At 39.2% G+C, this 21803-nt stretch overlaps 1 protein-coding gene across 1 annotated transcript; it reads left to right on the top strand.

Moving 5' to 3' along the window:
• The first annotated feature begins 1689 nt into the window (after positions 1 to 1689).
• On the top strand, positions 1690 to 20896 carry hif1al (hypoxia inducible factor 1 subunit alpha, like). The gene is made up of 15 exons (XM_032591025.1): positions 1690 to 1820; positions 10605 to 10795; positions 12016 to 12167; positions 12247 to 12331; positions 12561 to 12676; positions 14276 to 14454; positions 14529 to 14635; positions 15393 to 15537; positions 15643 to 15884; positions 16565 to 16722; positions 16803 to 16898; positions 17580 to 17743; positions 18442 to 18553; positions 18848 to 18953; positions 19596 to 20896. Exons 1-15 carry the CDS (start codon positions 1786 to 1788, stop codon positions 19661 to 19663), a joined length of 1956 nt encoding a protein of 651 aa, XP_032446916.1. The 5' UTR covers positions 1690 to 1785; the 3' UTR covers positions 19664 to 20896.
• Positions 20897 to 21803: the final 907 nt, after the last annotated feature.

The raw sequence follows: 21803 nt of genomic DNA, 5'->3' as shown, positions 1-21803 counted from the left end.
TAGAATTAAAAACATTTACCTGAGAAATCGTCAAATACACGGTACATGATGCAGTTTTCAGAATAACTATATGTATAAACTTCATAAACATCTGGAAATTGTCTTACCGTTTCGAGGAATTTGCATCTATAGGTACTAAAATTAAAAATTAAAATGTACAATCATTTGTTTTATTTTGTAGTATTGCCATATTTTCTGCCAAATATATTGTTTTATTATAAAAGAAACGTTTCCAGGTATCAAATTTCATTTTTTTTTTGTCCATATTTGCCTCCAAAACTGCCCCCATGCACAGTGATTTCGCTTTTGTGGAACAAAATAGTGCCGTCTCCGTCTCCTCCACCCGCAAAGAAGACGTTTCATATAAGCTTTGACCGTGTATGATTTCAATTTTCAGTTCTCTGCTGGTGGAAATGTGGTTATGTAATACTTCGTGTACTGAAACGAAATAGCTATAGCTTCCCTCAAGACACCCGCCCCTCTTCAAAGCCTATGAAAAGACATAAACAGGACGTAACGTGACGTAGGGTGGGTGTGTAGGGGACGCGGCAGCGTCCAAAGAGTCAAGCTGGAAACGTAGCAACGGCGAAACCAGAAAGATAGAAAATAAAAGCCGTCTTCGCTTAGTTGACCTACTTTCATGGTGCGTTCTAGTCCCACCGGGGAAGGAAGAATTTCTAACTTCAAGGCCAAAAAAAGACAATTTGAACTTTCCTAAAATTCAAATCACCGATCCGAAAAGGTGTATTTGGAGAAATACTTCCAAAATCCCGACACTAAATTTCCAAAAAGGCTATAGCGATGGACTGCTTCCTTGTAGCGTGGACTGTGTGCATCTCCTTAGAACTGCGATCCACTCAGCTTTTAACACTAGTCAGTGACATGTTAGGGGTTTTAATTAACAAAACGCAAATAAATACAATGTTTTGCTAACAATTGTTAGCCTGGACGCTGCCCAGAAAAGTAACACTGAGTGTGACGTCATTTTGATAGTCTAAATTCCCAGCTAAAGTAAACGCACCACAAGATAGAACGCTCGCCATTGATGTTGAAAAGCTGACTTATTTTAGTAATTTAAATTTAAAAAGTGTAACTCGTGCAATATATGGACACAGTACATATAGGGATTTATTCCGTTATTTCAAATTAATCTATTATTATTTTATTCATTCCAGAGTTGCGTCATGGCAGCATATGGAGTTGTTCTGTTAATTATTATTTGTTGTTTTATATACTGTTGTTCATAATTCTTTGGTCGAATTGTTTCATATTTGGACAATTATTCTCAGAAAAGTTTTATAGGGGTGGCAGGAAATTTTTGGGAGGCACAAACCAATATATCGATTTAAAGCTATTTAAAAAATATTTTAATTTATTTGTGCCAAAACCTTTGAGTGAAACTTAATAATATTCTCATTTTCAACAAACAAAGGTTGATGTATGTATTAAAAATTAATACTTACTGTTGAAATATTTTAGACTGATTATAGAAACATGATAAAAATATTACCCTAAATTCTGGAGAACTTAGGAGATTTTTTAAAGTAAAACAAGAACTGAGCAAGTTGTAATTTATTCACTTCACTGATTTATATTAACCTTCATTGCTTTTCGGCGCTGAGTTTGTATGAGACTTTTATTCTGAAAGGGTGAGCGGAAGTGGACTGTGCTAGCCGTTAGTATCTTTATCCCCGCGCAGTGATATCTGTTTATTCGTCGCTTTTCTGAGCTACAGTGAACGTCGTAAGGAAACAGAGAGACTTTGCTTTAGTGTTCTGATGAAACATGGAGAAGGAAGACGGGGTCGTGGCGGTTAAACGGTGAGATCCATTTATTTATTACTATTTTGTTTTTAACGAAAATTGGGTTTACATGATTCTGATGTGAGAGAATTTGCTCGAAATTTCCCGAAGCGAGTTCGGCTGCGAGAACAAACAGCCGCATCTTTCTAGTGTTGTGATTAAATGAGCTAAATCCGCTGCTACATGTTAAGCTAATTTCCCCGTTTTGCTTGGCAAAATGTGTCGCTTTTGGTGAAAATGTGTCGTGTGGATGGGCTCTGGAGGCCCCCTGCTTCTTGTTTCTGCGCCATTGTTTACGCCACGGTCACAGATGGAGGCGTTCTGCGTGGATTCAGCCTTACTTTTAATTTCACGTTGTTGCATTGATCAGAAATGTCTGCTGAGAGTTTGTGTTTATTTGATGCTTGTTTTTACAGTGTTTTCTGTAAAAATGATCTGCAGGAGTAGGTCAGATAGTTCCTCTGTTCTGGTGACATTCAGGGTAAAAGTGTTTAATTTTTGTTTATGCAAAAGTCAAAGTTATTTATATAAATCTAATTTGAATTAAGGGGATTAGAAAAATCATTTGAAATAATCTCTGTTCTTATTCCATTATTTGATGAATAACTCCAGTGTTTGTATTTGTGTCCCTCTCCCTGCTACAGGACAGTAATAAAGCTCCTGCTGTAATCCTCCATTACTTAGTAAATATAGTTCACACACATGGCCACAATCCAGATTATGTTCTCAGTCAGTTTCGGACTCCAGAGGACATAAACACACACTGCCATTTAAACAGATAATGACCACAGTTTGTCCTCTGATCTAGGACAGTTTGTTCTCTTAAACTCCGCCCTCTTGCCAAATGTTTTTCTCTTCTTGTGAATTTTTGTCGGATCTTGACTGCAGAGGTCTTAGTTCCTGAAGTCTAGCTTTCTTCCTGTTGTTTTTTGCACATTTTTAAACACTTTTAGTCACTTTCAGTTTGACAGGTGTGGGGCAGAGCTGTGTTTCTTCTGTTTTGTTTGTTTTGAATTCAGAAGCCAGCCAAGTTGTTCATTTAATGCCTGTTGCTGAACCAATGGCCTGTTTTATTGTGGAATGTTGAACTCACCTGGCCTCAGGTGAATACTGCTAATTGCTGTGATCAGTCTCTATGCTAACTACTCCAAGTAATCCAAGCCTATAATTATAACAGAGGGTGGATAGTCTGTTTACAAAAGTGTAAATAGTTTAATTCTGCATCTATCAATAGCTTTGGGTGATGTAGCTGCCATTTTAGATATAAAGGAAAAGATTATTCATGTATCAGAATTCAAGTTGATTTTTCCTTCTTTGAACTACAAAAATCTGACTCCATATTGCCTTGTTTCTACTGAGTGGTACGGGTTGGTATGGTACGCTACAACCGACTCGTGCCACACCATTCCTGGGCCCGCTTCAGTTCTGGGCCCATGGTACAACGGTTTGGTTTGATTAGGGTGGCGTTACTGGCGTCCATTGATTTCAGGATAGAAAAACGGCACTGGTTGAAACAAATACAAGACATAATAGTTTGTTCTTGCGTTAGCTTGACGTCATGTTAGGAGTTTGGGCTTAATGCTGCCTGTCCGGTGAGAGTCCAACTAGCAGTGAAAACACTTTCCTGAATAACCTGGACCATAAAATACCGCTTGGGTACAAAACGAGAGATGACAAACTCCAGCTTACTGCACTGACAACCGAATCTTTTGCATGCAGGCAGGATGTCCATTTTGGGTTTAGACTTTATTCTAAGCATTCTGACCTTAGTGGGGTGTCCTATTTATATTTGGTTGATTGGGAGTTTGGAAGTTTTGAATTTTAAGTTTAAATGAAACAAATGTTTGCTTGAGGGTCCTACATACTCGGGCGCACTGTGCAGACTCCAGAAACACTGTCAGCTGAGATTTTATAGTCAAGTCTACTGATCTCTCATGATAAATTTGGTCATTTCCCACCATCCAAATGGATTCTAGCGAGTTCGATGAGCTAGTTGGGCGCCTAGCTCCGTTTGTTCCCCACAGTCAGTGCGGCACAGAGCGGCAGTCCTTATTGCAACTGGTCCATCAACTCAACATCATCAGCCTGGTGTTGCATGCAACAGAGTTCGATGTGAACGCTGTTCCACAGCTTGATTGTCTGTTTCAAAACCATAATGGTGGATGCCCTCAGGGGAGCAGTTGTTGTTTCCTGAATGGTGAAAATCCTGGCATACGTCACCAAGTTCCTTGGAAATGATTCGGATGAAAGTTGATTGTCACGCAGGTCTGTCACAATAACAGATTTTATTGGACGATAAATTAAATATGAAGTCTCTCTAAACAAAACTGTCCTACACAAAAAGGAGTTTAGCCATCCAGTAGAAAAAGAGAAAAACGATAAATCATGCAAATGGAAATTATTGCGTTTGTTTTAATTTGTCATGTGATTAATTGATTTATTGTGACAGGACAAGCCGTATGTCCGCATCAGATGATTTACACCCCGATTCTGTCCTAAAATTACAGAGATGACTTAATGGGGGCTTAGGTGAGGCAGTCAGAGAGCCGAGTTGGCAGGTAGGTGTGAAGAGGGAGGGAAAGTTCCTTCATAACCAGCAGAGCTGTTGTCTTTCACTGCCACAATCCTATATAGTGAAAGGTTACGGTTTTCCCTTCAGCTGCATCTTGTTAAAACGACTGAACTGTGGCAAAATGACAAGGCAGAGAAAATGAATAATGGATTCATTGGATAGAAATTTTACTTTTTTAAAGGGACTAAATGAGGGCTGAAATGGTTAATTTGGATTAATTGATTATCATCAACTAATTTAGTAACCGACGAATCATTAACTGTAGTATACAGACTCTAAGAAAAGGCAATTTGCTGAAAGAACCCATTCAGGCTATAAAATGTTTTCTTATTTAAAAAAAAAGGAATTGATTTGTTTTATTTGTCATTTTTAAATATATTTATTATATTGTATAAAATAAGCTTAAGGGGTTAAATGAAAATCTAAATTTTTATTAGCCAATTAATCATCAGAATAATTGATTAATCGATTACTGAGATAATCGTTAGTTGCAGCCCTAGACCAAATCCAACATCTTTTATACAAAAATAAAAACACTTTGGTTCAATGTATTTATGCAATAATTAATCGTTCAAATTATCATATAAACATATGATTATTGATGGATACATTATATAATATTATTAGTCAATTTTTGTTTTTGGTGCTAGTTGTTATATATGTGGACTATACATGTAATAATTGTAAATTTTTGTAGGTAGTTAAGAGGTGAAAATTTTGATACATTTATTCTCCCACCCACTCCTTTGAACATGTAAAACAATGGTTTTGACATCATGCTTTTTGCTGTATTTTTGTATATAATCAATAAATAAACAAACAAAATGATGAAAATGGTTCAAGGCTCCCTCCAGTTTAACTCCACTCCCAGAGTTTTATTATCTCAGCCATGTTGTTGTTTTCTCATGTTTCTTTACGTCAGTCTCCGCCTCGTTGACGGGACATTCAGTAAATGTTTGCTGAGGAATGTTATCGCTGAAAGGCCTCAACTCCTCAACTCCTCAACTCCTCAGAAATACAGATGTTTGTTTCAGACTGAGCTGACTTGTGAAACTTCCCCGCAGCAGATCAGGCCTTTCAGGAACTCCTCTGTCAGAGAGTAAACCGCTTAAAGCTTCGCTTCACAGGGATTTAACTGCAGTTTGGCTGCAATTAACGATTATTTTAGCAGTCGATTCATCTATCGATTTATTTTGATGATTAATCAAATAATCGGATAAAAAAATTGGCACATTTTGTAGACTTTTCATCAAACCACTCAAGCCTTTTTATACAGTATTAGAATACATTTAAAGATACAAATAAATAAATAATTTAGTTTCTTTTTAAAATAAGACGATAAACATTTTCTTGCCTAAAATGCAATAATAGCATTTGGTCTTTTGCAGCAACGGATTCATCTGCATCTAAAAATACTTCTAACGTGAAAAGTTTCTGCACATAGTATGAACGCTGATCTGTTTTTTTTTTTACAAAATTTGACCCAAATGAAGCTAAAATTGCCACTTGAGTAATTCTGCATAGAAAGTATTTACAAACAATGTTTTTTTATCTTAACTGGAAAATGTACATAGTTTTTGCACAGTTGTTGCAGAGTTATTTTTTGATTAAACAGTTGCTGAATTGGTTAAACATTATTTGAATAATCAATTAATCATGATTAACTGTTTCAGCCCTAAACAGCAGCTTTACATCTATTCTGTTAGCTTCACTCTACTGCCTCCACTGATTCAAATTATTTTGTGTAAATTAGCCTTAAAACACCCTGAGGCGTCCTGTGGAATATTTTTTAATATTTTCTTTGCCATTCTTGACCCCTTGTCTCATGTGGCGACCCCTGAAAGCAGAAACGCATTCCTCCTGGTTCTTCCTCCCTTACAGTCCTCTGCAGAGCTGGTGTGTGGAGTTTCTCATTCCTCTGGAGTCGCGGTGAAGTTTCAGGACAGCTGTGGAAGTGGGCATGACTTGGCATGCTCAGCCGCCTACACACGGCGGCGGCTTTTAACCTTAATCTGGATCTGGTTGCTGATGCAGCGTGATCAAACTGAAATGTGTCATGTCTGTTTACTCGGCGTGTTTTTGTTCTGTAGACTGTACTTCCTGTTCTTAGTACACAGAGTTCTTCAGTTTGAGGACGTCACAGTTGGCTCAGACAAACCAGCCAGCCAGGAAAAGGTCGCCGTGTTTTATTAGCTGTAAACTAGTTGAACAGTAAACGAGAACAACCCAAATGATCTAAAACGTGTTGCAATCATCAGTCTGAGGTTTTGTTTTTTTCCTTTCACTCGCTCAAGTTTAACTCTGATGAACGGAAGCTGGACGTTTATATCAGAGTCGATCCTGAGTGAAATTCCAGCCTCTGTTTGCATCACGATGCTTGCAGCAACTTGGAGTTATGCAGCAGCTGCACAGTTTTACCAGTTTTAAATGGGAAAGCAACCTGAAGTTTTGAAGAAATGCATTTCATTGCAAGTTGCTACCAGCTTTACTTGGCAACAAACTGAAGATTTACCGTTTGAAATCGTTCCAACTGCGTCACATTGAGAGCTTCTGTAATAAATTCTGCAGCCTTTAACAGGATTTACACCTCCAGAATTTACATCTATAAAGCTTTTCTCACCCTGCCGAAGAAAAGCATTCCCTCAGCATTATGCTCCCACCACCATGCTTCACTATGGTGATATGCAATCTAATTTTTCTGGACACGTTGTTTTGCTCCATACCAATAAGTAACCTCTTTTGTTTTTTGCATTTGACCTGAGCAACTCTTTAGGGCTGCAGCTAACATCTATTTTGAATGAAAAGAATGAAAGAATTTATCATTCTGACGATTAATCGATTTATTTTTGACGATTAATCGATTTATTTTGACGATTAATTGGATAAAGAAACTGACATTCTGCCGGGTTTTTTTATTGACCACTGAAGCTTATTTTATAAGATATTAGAAATGCATAAAACAATGCAAATAAACAAATCATTCAATTCCTTTTTAAAATAAGAAAATAAACAATTTGTGGCCTAAATCGCACTAACAGCATTCTTTTAGTGAACTTTTGATCATTTGTAGCAAAGGATTCATCTTTTGCTACAAAACCCTTTTAACATCAACACAAGAAGCTCAGCAGTTTCTGCTCGACTTGGTATCAATACAGTGTAGGACTGACCTGGTGATTTTATTTTTTTTTAATTAAAAAATGAATAATTGGATAGCAAAAGATATATATAGAAAGCTAAAACTATGCCACTGGAGTCTTGGGCAGGATAGATTTACAAAATTCATCTTGAATGCAAAATATGTATATAATTTTAGTCCAATTAATTGATTAATTGTCTTAGTAATCGATTAATCATTAACTAAAATAATCACTGGTTGCAGCCTTAATATCAACTGATATGAAATTCTTCCATAGTGATGTATTTGTTAACCGTATTTTCCAGCCCCAGGCAGGATTGTGGGTGAAGCAGAGAAACTTCAGTTAAACTTCTCTGGGGAAATGCATATAATTCTAATAAATATTGGTGATCGGTGTCGTCCATATTGATATTGGATATCTATTGGTTCAAATCTTTGTATTATCGGTGCAGCCCTTGCTCTATAAAGCCCTGGATGTTGTTGTACATTTACCTTTTGCCCTTTGAGCAACCTGTTCCCCTCCTCGCCTGTAGAGACGCTGCACCAGGAACCACTGAAGGAAACGACACAAAAACCTTTGAAGACACTGAGCACAACTTCCTTCTTCACCAAATGTAAACAAAAATAGAGTGGCGTCAGATTTTAGTGGTTGTAGGATTTCTATTTTGTCTTTGGGTAGAGACCACTAACTACTTCCCCTGCTAGCGCTTGGCTAATGCGTTTGTTTTGGTTGTATTTACCCAGAATCCCCTGCGCTGTCGTCCACGTCCTGGTTTTGGAGCGGTCTCCGGTCTGCTTAGCGTTTAAATATGCATTCAAACCGAATCAGAGTTCACTTCGAACGAACACAGACCGAGGTTTGTAGGAGGACCAGAGTTCACTTTTTGGTTCGATTAGCATTCACACCTCCCCAAACGAACCGGACTTTCTAGTGAAATGGACTGGAGTTGGATTAAAGCGGACTGAACAGAACTGTTTACTATCTGATCTCAACATCAGAAGAAGAAGAAATGACAGTAAACAGATTTAAAACCGATGAGTCAGTGTGACGAGTTTGGGTGTTTTGTTCTGTGCTTAAGCTGCAGTTATTTTGGACTCAGCGCCTCTCCGCTCTGGTCCTGCCGGTTTCAGGTGAATCGCTGCCTGCAGCGTTCCTCCGGCCTCCTCCCAGGTTTTATCTCACCGTAATCTGCTGCAGGTATTTGACATTTGACCCCTTGCTGAATCTCATCTACACGGTTGAAACACACAGTACACATGAGGGTCTGTGGGGTTTCTGAGGTCAGCGTGCCTACCAGAGGGGATAAAGAGGCCCTCTGCGGCTCCCTCCTCCCCCTGCAGAAACTTTCACAACAACCCACAGCGTGGTTCACGTGAGCAGAGGCGGCGCGCCACGTGTCGGCTGCATGGACGCTGAGGTGTCGCCGGGAGCTGCTCTGTTTACATCAAAAGTCGGAGCCGCTGGTGGGAACTGGGGTGTTCTGGCAGAAAACCAAGTCTGGAATCATTCATTGTGATTAATCGATTATTCAATTAATCAACTAATTTAGTTAGTGATTAATTGTTAACCAGAGAATTGCTGCGCAATTATTAATCTATAAATAATCAGATCACATGTTGACGTTGGACACAAATGATTAAGCGTTCACTAAAGGAATGCTGTTATTGCGTTTTAGGCAATAAAATGTTTTTTTGCATTTAAAACATTTCTTGAAAAATTTGTTTACTTGCATCCTTTAATATAATAATTTTTATGTTAAACTAAAAAAGACTGTCGTTAAACAAAAATCTGCTGAATTTGCCAAGATTTTTTTTATATGATTAATTTATTAATCGTCAGAATAATCAATTAATTGATTAGTAAAATAATTGTTAGTTGCAGCCAGAGTTGGAATCCCCCAGAAGAAGTAAAAAGGAAGTGATTTAGATTCCAACAGGAGTCAGGAAGGATGGATAAACGTCTCAGAGGAACGAAAACAGGAGAAACATTTTGTTTCCTTCTCAGATGGACGTCGCCGTTTCCTCCAGCACTGAGGCGCCATGTTTGGGTCTGGTTTGATCCACAGAGGCAACGTGAAGCAGGATAAACATTTTATTTTCTCCCCACACATGGTGGGAGTGTCTGTGTGTGTTCTCTGGTCCGGTCCGGTCCAAACCGAGGCTCAAAAGCTGCAGAGTTCACTAGGTTTCCTGCAGAAGGAGGAGGAGGAGGAGGAGGAGGAAGGGGCCGGCTCCAGGCTGTGCTCCATGTCACAAGTTACAGATCCTGCTGGTATTTTTCCACTTGAGATTGTTTTGCTAGCCTTGTGAAGTGGGTGTGGGACATCCATGTTTGGGTGGACTGGCTGTGTCTCTGATTTTACTCTGATTAGCTCAAGCTGCAGCAAGTTTAACATTTTCACTTCTGTTAGGATCCAAACAGCTGCAGCTTTTTGATGTATTTTACAGCAGGTGACAGGAATCGGTCGATCTGGACGGATTTTACAACCTGAGAAACAGAAACCATTCAGATTAGAGAAGCACAAATCTGGTTTTTACCTGCCAGCGCCGATTTCTGGTTTTCTTTGAGGTCATCTGCTGAGTTGGACTCTTTCTGATTTTTTCTTCCTAAAACCTATAGATAAATACAAACAAATTTTTGTTTTAATTCAATCTAAACTGTATTTCAGCAACTGTTTGGTGCTTCTAAATATAGCAAGGAAGGTGCTGAGTTGGCAGCAGGGGGGTGTTTATGGATAACTGCATGACCTGATGTCCGGTCTGTCAGTGAAACCTCTAACTGCAGGGCAGAAGAGGACAGCGGCTGATTTTTAGATATTTGCAGATGAGATCAGCTTCACTTTTAAGTATCAGCTGATCACCAATCTCCCAAAATTAAGGAAATTGGCCCAGATAAATAGGCTGGTCGATAAATCGGTGCTCCCATACTTGCATTGTGTCGTTGACTTCACCGCAATCTCTCAAATTAAGCATGCATGTGGCGACAGTGGAGAGTAAAAACTCCTGTTTAACAGGAAGAAACCTCCAGCAGAACCAGAACGGGGCTATGTAAAAAATGACAATCTGCTTCATGCTCCTCCTCTTCCTCCTGCAGGAGCAGCTCGGAGCAGAGGAAGCTCCGCTCTCGCGATGCGGCCCGCTGCCGGCGCAGCCAGGAGACCGAGGTGTTCTACGAACTGGCCCGGACCCTGCCGCTGCCGCGCCGAGTCTGCACCCACCTGGACAAGGCCGGCATCATGAGGGTGACGCTCAGCTTCCTGCGGATGCAGCAGCTCCTGCAACCCGGTGAGACGGAAATCCTCTGGTTTCGATGTAGATAAAAGCTTGTTTATAAAAAAAAACTTTGTGTTATACTTAAATTTTTTAATTATGTCGGTAATAATTTTATCCAGATTAAAAATTAAACGCCTCCATCTGCATCTCCAGGTAAAATTTGTATCTATCTTGAGTTGCAGATGGGGGCCGCAAAACTCAATCCAAGAACCTCAAATGGCCCCTGAGCCACTCTTTGAACACCCCTAACTTGGCTAACATCATTGTTTATCTTTACAACATTTAATGCCACAAACGTCACATAATTTAGATTTAATTCTCCGTGTTTGGATCCACTAAAAAAAATAAAACTCTAACATTCAGGGTGCCTGCACGTCCTTAAAATGTCTTAAATTCAGTTTTTAAAAGTAAATTGCTAATTATAGGTCTAAAATTTTGTCGTTCAATTGTATATATAGTCTTATTTCGTGCTGGACTTTTTGTCAGGCAAAAGTTTGAGTTGCATTCAGACGTTTTCATTAGGTCTTGTGACTCAAAGCTAAAGCTAACCAGCAGCTAATGTGCTCTTTCTAGCTAGCTAGCTTTTTTTCTGTGTCCATAATGTTTTAAATTACTGTCTTATATTCTGTAATTTAATACAGAAGTAATTTAATTTAGTAGTAGAAACTAGTTACATTTATTTCAGTAACTTTTTTGAAAAAATCTCTTTTACGAGTATTTTTACTACACTGTACTTTGAGTAATTTTATTATAAAGTATTACTACTTTTACTTGAGTAAAATATCTGGATTTGTTTTTACCCACTAAATGAAAAACAAAAATGTTTTAACCAAAAATAGACACAGACACACACCTGCAGTTTCTGTTAAAGTTTTATAAGTTTTTTATTGTTATTGTTTGTTACTTCTGTGAATCATTGTCAGTTTGGTTCTTAAAATATCAAAATTTCCACTTAACTTTATATTTTGGTCTGCCTAAATTTTATTTTTTAAATATAAAATGAATGATAATTTGATCAGTTACCCAGTACTTGAGTAAACTTTTTACCAAATACTTTTTCACTCTTGAGTAATTTCTTGGTTTAATACGTTTTACTTTTACTTGAGTTTAATATGTTGCAGTTACGCTACTTTTAGCTGAGTATATAATCTACCCAGCTGTGGTTGGCATTAAAAAGCTTTACTTTCTGAAACCTGCAGAAACTCTGATGTTGTTTTTTTTTATTCTAACAGAAGAGAGTGTGAAGAAAGAGGAGGAGGAGGATGAAGATCCGATGGACGCTTTCTTTCCCCAGGCCTTGGCAGGCTTCGTCATGGTGATGACCGAGGAGGGGGACATGGTGTTCCTGACGGAGAACGTCAACAAGCACATCGGCATCACGCAGGTTCTGCCCGGTTCCTCCTCCGGTTCCGATCCCGGCCGGATTCCCCCTCCGTCTGACCGGCTTGTTTTCTGTCCCACAGCTGGAGCTGCTCGGCCAGAGCGTCTACGACTTCATTCATCCCTGCGATCAGGAGGAGCTGCGAGACCTCCTGACTCCGCGTCCAGGTCAGAACTGCAGAACGCCGTTTTTATGGATCAGAACGAACTCAGTAAATATGAATGGTTTATGTAACAACTAAAATAATTCATGAATGAAAAGGAGCAGAAAGACGTAAAATCTTATATGTGCCATGAGAAGAAATTTTTCAAATACTCAAAAAAAGAGCGCAACAAAACATGAGACATGTTTTTATTTTTGTTAGATTTTGAGTGACTTTTGCTTCCGTGTCTTCAGGTCTGAGTAAGAAGCTGATGGCGGAGCAACCGAGCGAGAGAAACTTCTTCCTGCGAATGAAGAGCACCCTGACCAGCAGGGGGCGCACCGTCAACATCAAATCTGCCACCTGGAAGGTAAAGAGAGAGAAATCTGGTTATTTACTGTTTACTTCTTTTCTAAAGTAATTAATTTAATACTTAGTTACATTAAAAAAACAATTCACAACCTGAATACACTTTAAACAATTTACTTTTCAGCCTAATTCTATTCTTTTTGCGTATTCCATCTTATAACATTTAATCAAATAAAAACGGCTCTTTTTAAAACTTTTGTTTTGCTCTTTTAAAGTCATGAACTCCAACAGTTTCTGACTTAAAGGACTTTGTTGAATATTTAAACCTGTTCTCTGTAAATCAGGTGTTTCTGACTATTCCACCATAAAGTTATTTTGGTTTTTACACGCCTTTGTTCAAATAGATGATAAAATCATTTAAATAAATCTTTCCTGTGCAACAAATTAATAAAATTTACATCTTTTAAAAGTTAAAGTGCAGGGAGGAGTAATAATGATTTTTTTTTTTTAAAAATCAGTTTTCATCTGTGTAGCAGGATGCCTGTTACCATGGCAACGCACGCTTATCTGGGATTGTCGTGAGACACTCAGAAACAAAGTCACGATTTCATAACGCAGTAACTCAAACGTATTGTTACTTTTATTTGCGGTTACTTTACCCGATACTTGGGGGTGGGGGGGTGGCAAAAGTAATCGGATTACAGTAAGGCAGTACTTCTGATGCGGTCGTGATGCGTTCCCAGCGTGCAGCGGAGGGTGAAGTTACTGCGTGGCGTTGAGGTTAAATTTGTCCCTCATGTGAGTCCAGGATGAAAGCGATACGAGGCGCTGAGTGTTTCCGTGGAGACAAGCCAAGGTCGCGTCAACGCCTCTGCCAGCGATCCCAGGAACTCGGAGCGCGCCCGGCTCGGTTCTGCAGAGCACCGGACCTGTCATTTATAGTCCAGACGCGCTCCAACAGATGGTACCGCTCAGACCCAACGGGCTGCAGGGGAACTTTGACATTTAATATTGTTTTATATGAAAACAAAATGTCATGCAAAACCCCAGAACACTTTTGTTTTAATTGTTGGGATACAGTTATTAATATTTGATCGCTGCATCTCTACTGAAGATTACATTTTTGGAAAATCAGAATTTTTTTTTTTTACCCAATCACTCCTCTGGTTTCTGTGGTTCAGCGTGATGTCAGAGCGGCCATCTTGTTTGACAGCCGTGTTTTACTGTTTATTTTTGAATTCAGGTCAACTCTACAATGGAACAATAAGGCCAGGCTGGTTCTTTTTTCTTCTTTTTTTAATTGATACTAAGGTCGAAATCGTACGAGAATAAAGTGTTAACATTAGTGGATTATAGCAACACAAAAAATAACAAAAGAAAATATCCAAGCTTTTTTCTCATTAAAAAAACTTTTTTTAAGACGTCCTTCTGGTAGAATTGCGTCTTTATTCTAGTATTATGACTTGATTCTTATTTTTAAACACTCCTCATAGCCTGGCTCTGGTACAGCTCACATAAAGGAGGATTTAAACAAAATTCACTTTTCTGTCATTTGTAATTTCTTTTTTATTAATCTTGTATGAAAAAATTTTAGCTTTTATTTATTTTCATCCCTACTGTCAGGATGGTAACGACAGTTTTCCTCTCGCCCTTCCCTCAGGTTCTCCACTGCACGGGCCACATCCGCCCCTTTGGCTCAGCGTCGCCCCCTGCTGCCAGAGTGATGACGCTGCTGTGCGAGCCGATCCCCCACCCGTCCAGCGTGGAGTTCCCTCTGGACAGCTGCACCTTCCTCACCCGCCACACCATGGACCTGCACTTCACCCACTGCGAGGGCAGGTGGGTCGCTCGCCTCGCCCTCCGCCCACAGAAACACCGGACTCGGGTTTTACTCTGCCGGTTTCTGTCGTCAGGGTAACGGAGCTGGTGGGCTACAAACCGGAGGACCTGATTGGACGCTCGGCCTACGAGTTTTATCACGCGCTCGACTCGGATCGCATCAAGAAGAGCCTGCTAACACGTGAGTTTAATAATTATTATTCTCAATATTCAGATCCATTTTTTACTATTGTATAGCAATATAAATATTAACACAAAATATGTAAACATAAGAAGCAAAGAATAACATGAAATCAAATACCTGAAAGAAGGATGGAAAGAAGTTCAAACGTATTTAATCCACTCCTTCAAGTCAAACATTATTAATCATATTAACAATTAATTATATTAAATATATTTCTACTTCCAGAAAAGAGCTTAGCTTAACTTGTAATACCATTAATAGGTAGAAATATATACCCAACATATACAAATCTGGATGTTGTGAATGCATACAAAGTTATAAAAAATGACTCAAAATATTTTTTTAAAATGTCAAGTTTTAAATAGAAAAAAATGCAGTGTTATTAATAAGTGTAATAAATTAAAATATTAAAAAATTTATAATTTTATTTATGGTTTCAGTTGTGCGATATTTTTATTTAGTTGTTTTTGGTGATTGTTTTCATTTTGGATATTTAAAATGTTTTCCAGTTCCAGAGTTAAATGTTCTTTACAAATTTAAAGTTTGTAATAATATTGTTGTTTTGAGGCCATTAATAGTAATGCAATAATAAAGCAAGAACACATTTTCAATGATCAATAAACTTTAAATTATAATGAACATGAACATCGTGCTATTAATTGAGTTATTGCTGAATATGACAGGATTACGCTCGGCGGCGTTGAACGTTTGAATAAGTGTAAGTGAATCAAAGTTCCTCTTCCTGTGGCTACAGTTCTCTCCAAAGGCCAGGTGAACTCTTCCCCCTACCGCTTCCTGGCCAACTGCGGCGGCTTCGTGTGGGCCGAGACTCAAGCCACCGTCCTCTACAGCAAGACGTCGCAGCCCGAAGCCATCGTCTGCCTCAACTTCATCCTCAGGTGCTCCGACCGGCGGAGAGCGAGCCTTTCCTTCCAGAAGAGGAGGAGGAGGAGCGATGAAGCAGCAGCAGCTCTAACCTTCCTCCTGGTTGTGTCCTCCTGCAGCGCGGTGGAGCAGCCGGACGTGGTGTTCTCCGTCGAGCAGACCCGCTGCAGCCTCCTGCCTAAAACCGAGCCCTCCTCCCCGGAGCGCGCCGCCGAGGACAGCGGCATCTCCGACACCTGCGACTCGGACGGCGAGGACGCCGGCAGCTCGGCGAAGCTCCTCCTGAAGCTGACGGAGAAACCGGAGGAGCTGCTGCAGCTGCCGGACGGCGGGGACGGCGTGGCGCCGGCGCTGACGGCAGGTGAGCCGGCCGTTCTGACCCGTTAGCCAGTATGATCGGTTTCAAACTACGGCTGCAGCTAACAATTAGTTGAATAATCAATTATTGAAATAATTTATTATTATTATTATTAATAGTCCAATTATTTGGACGATTAATCACTTATTCTGGTGATTAATCGTACAAAAATGGCATATCCTGCAAATTTAAAAGTAATTATTTAGGGCTGCAGCTAATGATGAGTTTAGTTATGGATTATTATGACGGTTAATTGACCAAAAATTTAAAAATAGGCACATTCTGCAGATTTTTCATTTGACCACTAAAGATTGTTTTATACGTAAAAATGCAAATGAACAAATAATTCAATTAGTTTTTTAAAATTAGAAAATAAATCTTTTATTGCCTGAAATGCAATTACAAAAAACCTTTAGTGATAGTTTAATCATTTGTAGCACCTGCAGCTAAACAAATACTAAATAAATACTTAAATATTTTTATTTCTTGTACAGTTTTGGTTTAATTTCTGCTCTTGTTTGTTGTTTTCCCACCAAATGACCTGTTTTTGAGTCGGTACTGAGATTAATCGATTATTGAACTAGTTGACGATTCTTTAAAAAATTGGGTTAATAATTAATAACAATTAATTCAATTAGTCGTTCCAGCCCTGTTTCCAACCAGCACCTGGTTTTTCCCGTCAGGTCGGGTGGAGCTGTCGTTCGCCAGTCCTCCCAGTCCAGACGTGGTTCCGGACCATCCTAAGGACCTGTGCAGCCCTCAGCTGCGGCAGCTGCTGTCGCCCATCTTTGACGGCCTGAATCCGTCCTCGTCCCCGGCCGCCTCCTCTGAGCCGGACCTGGTAAACAAACCTCCTCTTTTAACCAGCAAATGGTTCTGGTTCTGGTTCTGGTCTAACTGCTGGTCTCCGTTCGGTCCCAGAGCCCCTGTGAGGAGGAGGTGATGGACACCAGCGAGGTGGAGCGCTTCTTCACCATCTGCCCGGAGGAAACGCAGCTCAAGGAACAAGCGATTGAGGTGGGAGGCAGGAAACTACGGCGCCGCATCGGAGCCGGTTTAGACGGGAAGAAAGGGAGAGAATTTCAGCCAAAACACTCAGAAATTTAGATAATGATGCTAGAAATTTTATTTAAAAAACTTGGAAATATCTGACCTCCAAAAATATAAAATTGCAAGAAAAAAACGGATATTTTGAGATTAATTTCAGAAATTTTCTCTAAAAAAAAAAACCTTGGAAGATTCTTACGTTTCAAAAGTTGATAATTTTCCACTTTTGAAATTCAGAAATTTCTAGAAAAAAATGGGGAAATTTCTGAGTTTGAATAGTCGAAAAGTTTCTATAAGAACTTAAGAAATTTTGAAATTAATCTTAGAAAAGTTCTTTTAAAAAGGTTAAAAAAAATTCTGCGAATCAAAATCTGATAAGTTTTCACTTTTGAAACTGAGAAATTTCTAGAAAAAAAAGTTTCTGAGCTCCAAAAGTCAAACATTCGCAAGAAAAAAACTCTTGATTTCTGAGTTTCAAAAGTAAAATATTTTAAACTTCGTTTTTCTAGAAAATTTCTGAGTTTTTCAGCAGAAATTTGCTCCTTTTTTTCTACGTCGATTGGCCGTAATAAGCCGTTGTTGTAACGGATCAGAATCCTGTTGATGGATTGAGTCGGATTTTAATCCCAGCTGTCGTCCATCTTGTTTCAGGACGTGGAGGGGAAGGAGCTGGAGATGTACGCGCCGTACATCTCCATGGACGACGACTTCCAGCTCACCTTCCTCAGCAGTCTGCCGCAGGAAGCCAACAAACCCGCGTCGCTGCTGTTCCAGGGCGCCGATGGGATTCCTGCCGTCACAGTCAGCAGGAAGAGGTGAGTGACATCACTTCCTGTCGGGATGATCCTGGTTCAAGTCCTGAGAGAAGTTTATTAATCAATTTGAACCAAATTGGTGTCAAACATTTGTGCTATCACTTTAAAGATGTCAGTAATAGTTTCCTGAGGTCATGAAAGGTCAACTTGCCCCATCCTCCACAATTTAATTTTAAAAGATCTAACAAATTTGGTGTCAATCAACTCTGTTTTTAAGTGACATAATTTGAGATTTTCTGTTTTCAAAAACTTTATTTTTTTGCACGTTTTAGAGAAAATATAGTTTGTCCTGAAGAGGGCGCCAGAGGAAACATTTTTCTCCTCTGCTTCCAGTGAAACTGGGAGCTTAAACACTGAAACCAGTGTCTCCACTACATTTAATGAGGATGAACACTTTTCCATGTAGTCTTCCTTTTTTAAATTATTATTACATTTAAAATGACGGAGCATTTAATTATTGTTTGAATGTCTACAACAGCAGAAACTACATATTTACAACTACAATGTTTGATTAAATGTTAATTTGTTCTAAAAAAGAATCACCTTTTTCTTCTGATAAATATTTAAATTAAAAATTGATTTGGTCTTGATAAATAAATAAAAAACAAACTGAGGTTTTAGCTTTTGAACATGTTTTTTTATTGTTTTAATCAGATTTTTGCTGCCTGGTTTCACCGGTTCGTCTGTTTCTCGTTCAGGACTCACGACTTGGACAAAGAGCCGCCGCCTCTGCTGATGATCCAGGACAAGAGACACAAGCCGGACCCGTCCTCCATAGAGGAGGAGCTGCTGCTCAGCAACAGGCTGCTGGTGAGGCCTGCAGGATGCTAACTGGCGTTAGCATTTAACTCTGAACATTCGCTTTCAATCGGATCCACTTCAGGTTCAAACTAAAAACTTTCAGATTCCTTTCTAGTTGTTTTTGAATGAAATGTCCTGATAGTTTAGTTGGTAGAAAGTTCTAGGTGCCATTTAAAGCTAATGCTAATGCTAACATATTGCATGGTAACTAATGAAGGCTAATCTGAGCCCCATAGGTGCATTAATTTAATGCTTGAAAGCCTCTCTGATCTTTTTCTTTGTGTTGTTGTTTTTTTTTCCCAGGGTTCGCTGGAAGACGGCGACCAGCCGGATCTGATTCTGGACTCCGGACGCAGTCAGCTACTCACAGACAGAGACCCGGTTCTGTCAGAACTGTGCGACACTGCAGGTAAAAACAAGCGCACCCACAGCAACCCCACACAGTACAGGCGCAGACTCTGATTTATTATTAACATGAAACTATTGGAAAGGAGAAAACAAACTATCAGTTATTTGTTGTTTTAGTTATTGTTCTATTAGTTCTTTACTATAGTAGTTCTTCTAGTTGTAGTTCTTCTTCTGGTTCAAGCTTTCCTCTCCATAGTAGAAAAAGAACTACTTCTACTTCTCGTAGTTTGAGATTCATTTCCTTAATAGTTCTTTTTTCTCCTAGTAGTTCTTCACATTAACAGAAAAAGTTTTTTCTTCTCTTCAGGTAATAAAATTTTTTATTTGAAAACAAACTGACTCTGAAACAAGCTCAATATTATAGACACATTTAAAATTTTGAATAAATTTCACCAGCTAAGCATTCTGGGACTTGTAGTCTTGGTGGTGCATGTGCTGTGTACTGGCAGGCCAAATTTGGCCCACGAACCCTAGTTTGAAGACCATGTTGTTTTGTTTCTTCAGAGATTAAAAGTTCATAGACGCTCTAAGCAATTTAAATTAAAACTGGGGATTTTTAATCACTTTGTTTCTGCAATAAAACATTTTAAAGTTTTTTTTTGCCCCTCATATTTAAAGCAGAATCGTCTCTGTGTCTCTGCAGCTCTGATGAGGGACATCTTCGTCCCTCGCCCGGCTGATCTGTCGCCGCCGCTCTCGCCCATGACCTGAGGCAGCTCCGGGGTCGGCGCGACCTCCGCCGCCGCCGCCGCCATCAGGGCGAGCAACTTAGAGAGAGAGAGAGGTCGGCGCCGAGTCCGCCTGCAGCAGCAACACAGCAACTTAAGCGCACACATCTAAACAAAACCACAAACCTTTACGCACAAGATGGTCGCCTCGCACGCGCCTCGCCGCCCGCTGAGGGCTGAGCGACACAACCGACCGGGACGCTTTCCTCCGCTGTGAACCGAGGCGGCGCCGGTTTCCAAGGAAACGGCAGGCGGTGCCGGCTTTCTCCATCTGGAGCGTTCGGAAAAACAGATTTCTTAGTGCAGCTAAAAATCAGATGTATCACGTTTTTAATCGTTTCTGTTGTTTTAAAGATGAACAGCTTGCAAAAAAAAGGAAAAGAGAGAAAATCTTTCGCTTGTGAAGCACTTCTACAATAATCTGCCGTTTTTATTTTCATAATTACACCAAAAACCTTTTAAAAACAGCAACAAAATAAAGCGAATCTCAGTGGCAATTTTTACAACTTTTTCTACTTTTTGTTTTTAACGATGCATTAACTGTAGTTTGAGTTTATTTACCGTGTTAAATACGAGCCGCCTGCCTGCCGAACCACTCTGGCGGCGCTCGTTCTGATCTTCCCGGCGTCCCAGGCGGGCGGGGTTCATCCGACACTCCCTGTAAACCAATGCGAAGCGATCAATCAAAAGAAACGTTTTAGGAATTGACTCCCAGACTTCCCAGTGACTGACCCGGCTGGAAAACTGGAACAGATTTTCTCCAGTTTTTAAATGGAAATCATGTATTTTACTAACCGCTTTAATAAAGCCATTACTAGCTGAGTAAAAGTAGAGTTAGCATGTCTATGCTTGTGATTAAACACTAGTGTTTTATTTTCTTCCTTTAAGTTTGAATCTTGTAACAAATTATACCTCAAATCGCTGAACTGAAACAGTTTTGATGAATTAAATCGATGTGAAACATTCAACGTGTCGCTTTCAGGAGACAAACAAACAAACTTTGAATAAAAACTGCCAGGTTGTTTCTCACACAGAGCTCTGTGCCTTCTCACCACGCAGTAAAACCTTCAGCCAGACTGTTACCTTCACACTGATTCTGCTCTAAAGCTGCTTCTCTGCCGAGGGGCCAATAGATAAATAAATACTGTTTTCTGGAACCTTTTACTGTTTATCCTGTACGTACTCTTGAAGTAAATAAAACTGTTTAAAACTAAAACTGCTGTGAGTTTGTCTGATCTATCAGAGATGTTTGGTCAGGAATTGTCTGGTTTTAAGTCAATAATTCATTAAAATTTATGAAAAAGTTCCAGTTCCAGAATATTTCACTTGGAAAAAATGTCAATCTGCCAGTGAAACTAGTACTTTTTAAAATCAATATTAAGGAATTATTGTCTTGAAACAAGTTCATGTGTTGCTGAAAAGTTACTTCTACGTTTTGTCTCATTTCAAGTCGACTAAAAATACTAAAACTAATTTTATAGTGAGCAGCTAATGCAGCGTATTAGTCTTTGTAGGTAGAAATCAGTCAATTTTAGTTAAAATGTAAAAGGTTAATTTCAGAAATATTCTAGAAAAAAGTAGGGAATTTGAGTTTGAAAAGTGAAAACATATTTCAAAAATTTATAGAATTTTTAAAATATTTTCAGAAATTTTCTGGAGAAAAAAAATAGATTATGAGTTTTAGAAAAAAATGTGGAAATTTGAGTTTTAAGAGAAAAATTTTATATGACTTTTTTGAGGGACATTTTCAGAAATATTCCACAAAAAGAACTAAAATTAAAAAAATTGCTAGAAGAAACTCAAATTATGAGATTAATCTCAAATTATCCAGAAAAGAAATTGTACATTTCTGAATGTGAAAAGTCAAATACTTTTAACTTTTGAAACTCAGAAACTTCCACGTTTCCTCTAGAAATGTTCTCAGAATAATCTCGTATTTATTGTGTTGATGGAAATTTCCTCCTCTTTCCCTCCGTTTACAACGACCCCAGCACGCCACTGTCATTGAGACGTTACTGAGGTTTCGTCGGCGGTTGTAGATTCTGATTACAGTAAACCTGAACCTGTTGTCGGTTTGGTCGTACTTCCTCCAGACTCTGTTAGCTGGTCATAAATTAACCAGA

The sequence above is a fragment of the Xiphophorus hellerii genome, chromosome 18 (genome assembly GCF_003331165.1).
Source record: "Xiphophorus hellerii strain 12219 chromosome 18, Xiphophorus_hellerii-4.1, whole genome shotgun sequence".
Lineage (NCBI taxonomy): Eukaryota > Metazoa > Chordata > Actinopteri > Cyprinodontiformes > Poeciliidae > Xiphophorus > Xiphophorus hellerii.
Note: the sequence above shows the minus strand (reverse complement) of the source record. Positions and strands in the feature narration are given on the sequence as shown.

Bases quoted from the DNA above. Each gene is read 5' to 3' on its own strand.
- hif1al (XM_032591025.1), top strand. From the start codon at position 1,786: ATGGAGAAGGAAGACGGGGTCGTGGCGGTTAAACG. The intron at 15,538-15,642 runs GTGCTCCGACCG...GTCCTCCTGCAG, and splicing joins TGCCTCAACTTCATCCTCAG to CGCGGTGGAGCAGCCGGACG. The intron at 15,885-16,564 runs GTGAGCCGGCCG...TTTTCCCGTCAG, and splicing joins GGCGCCGGCGCTGACGGCAG to GTCGGGTGGAGCTGTCGTTC.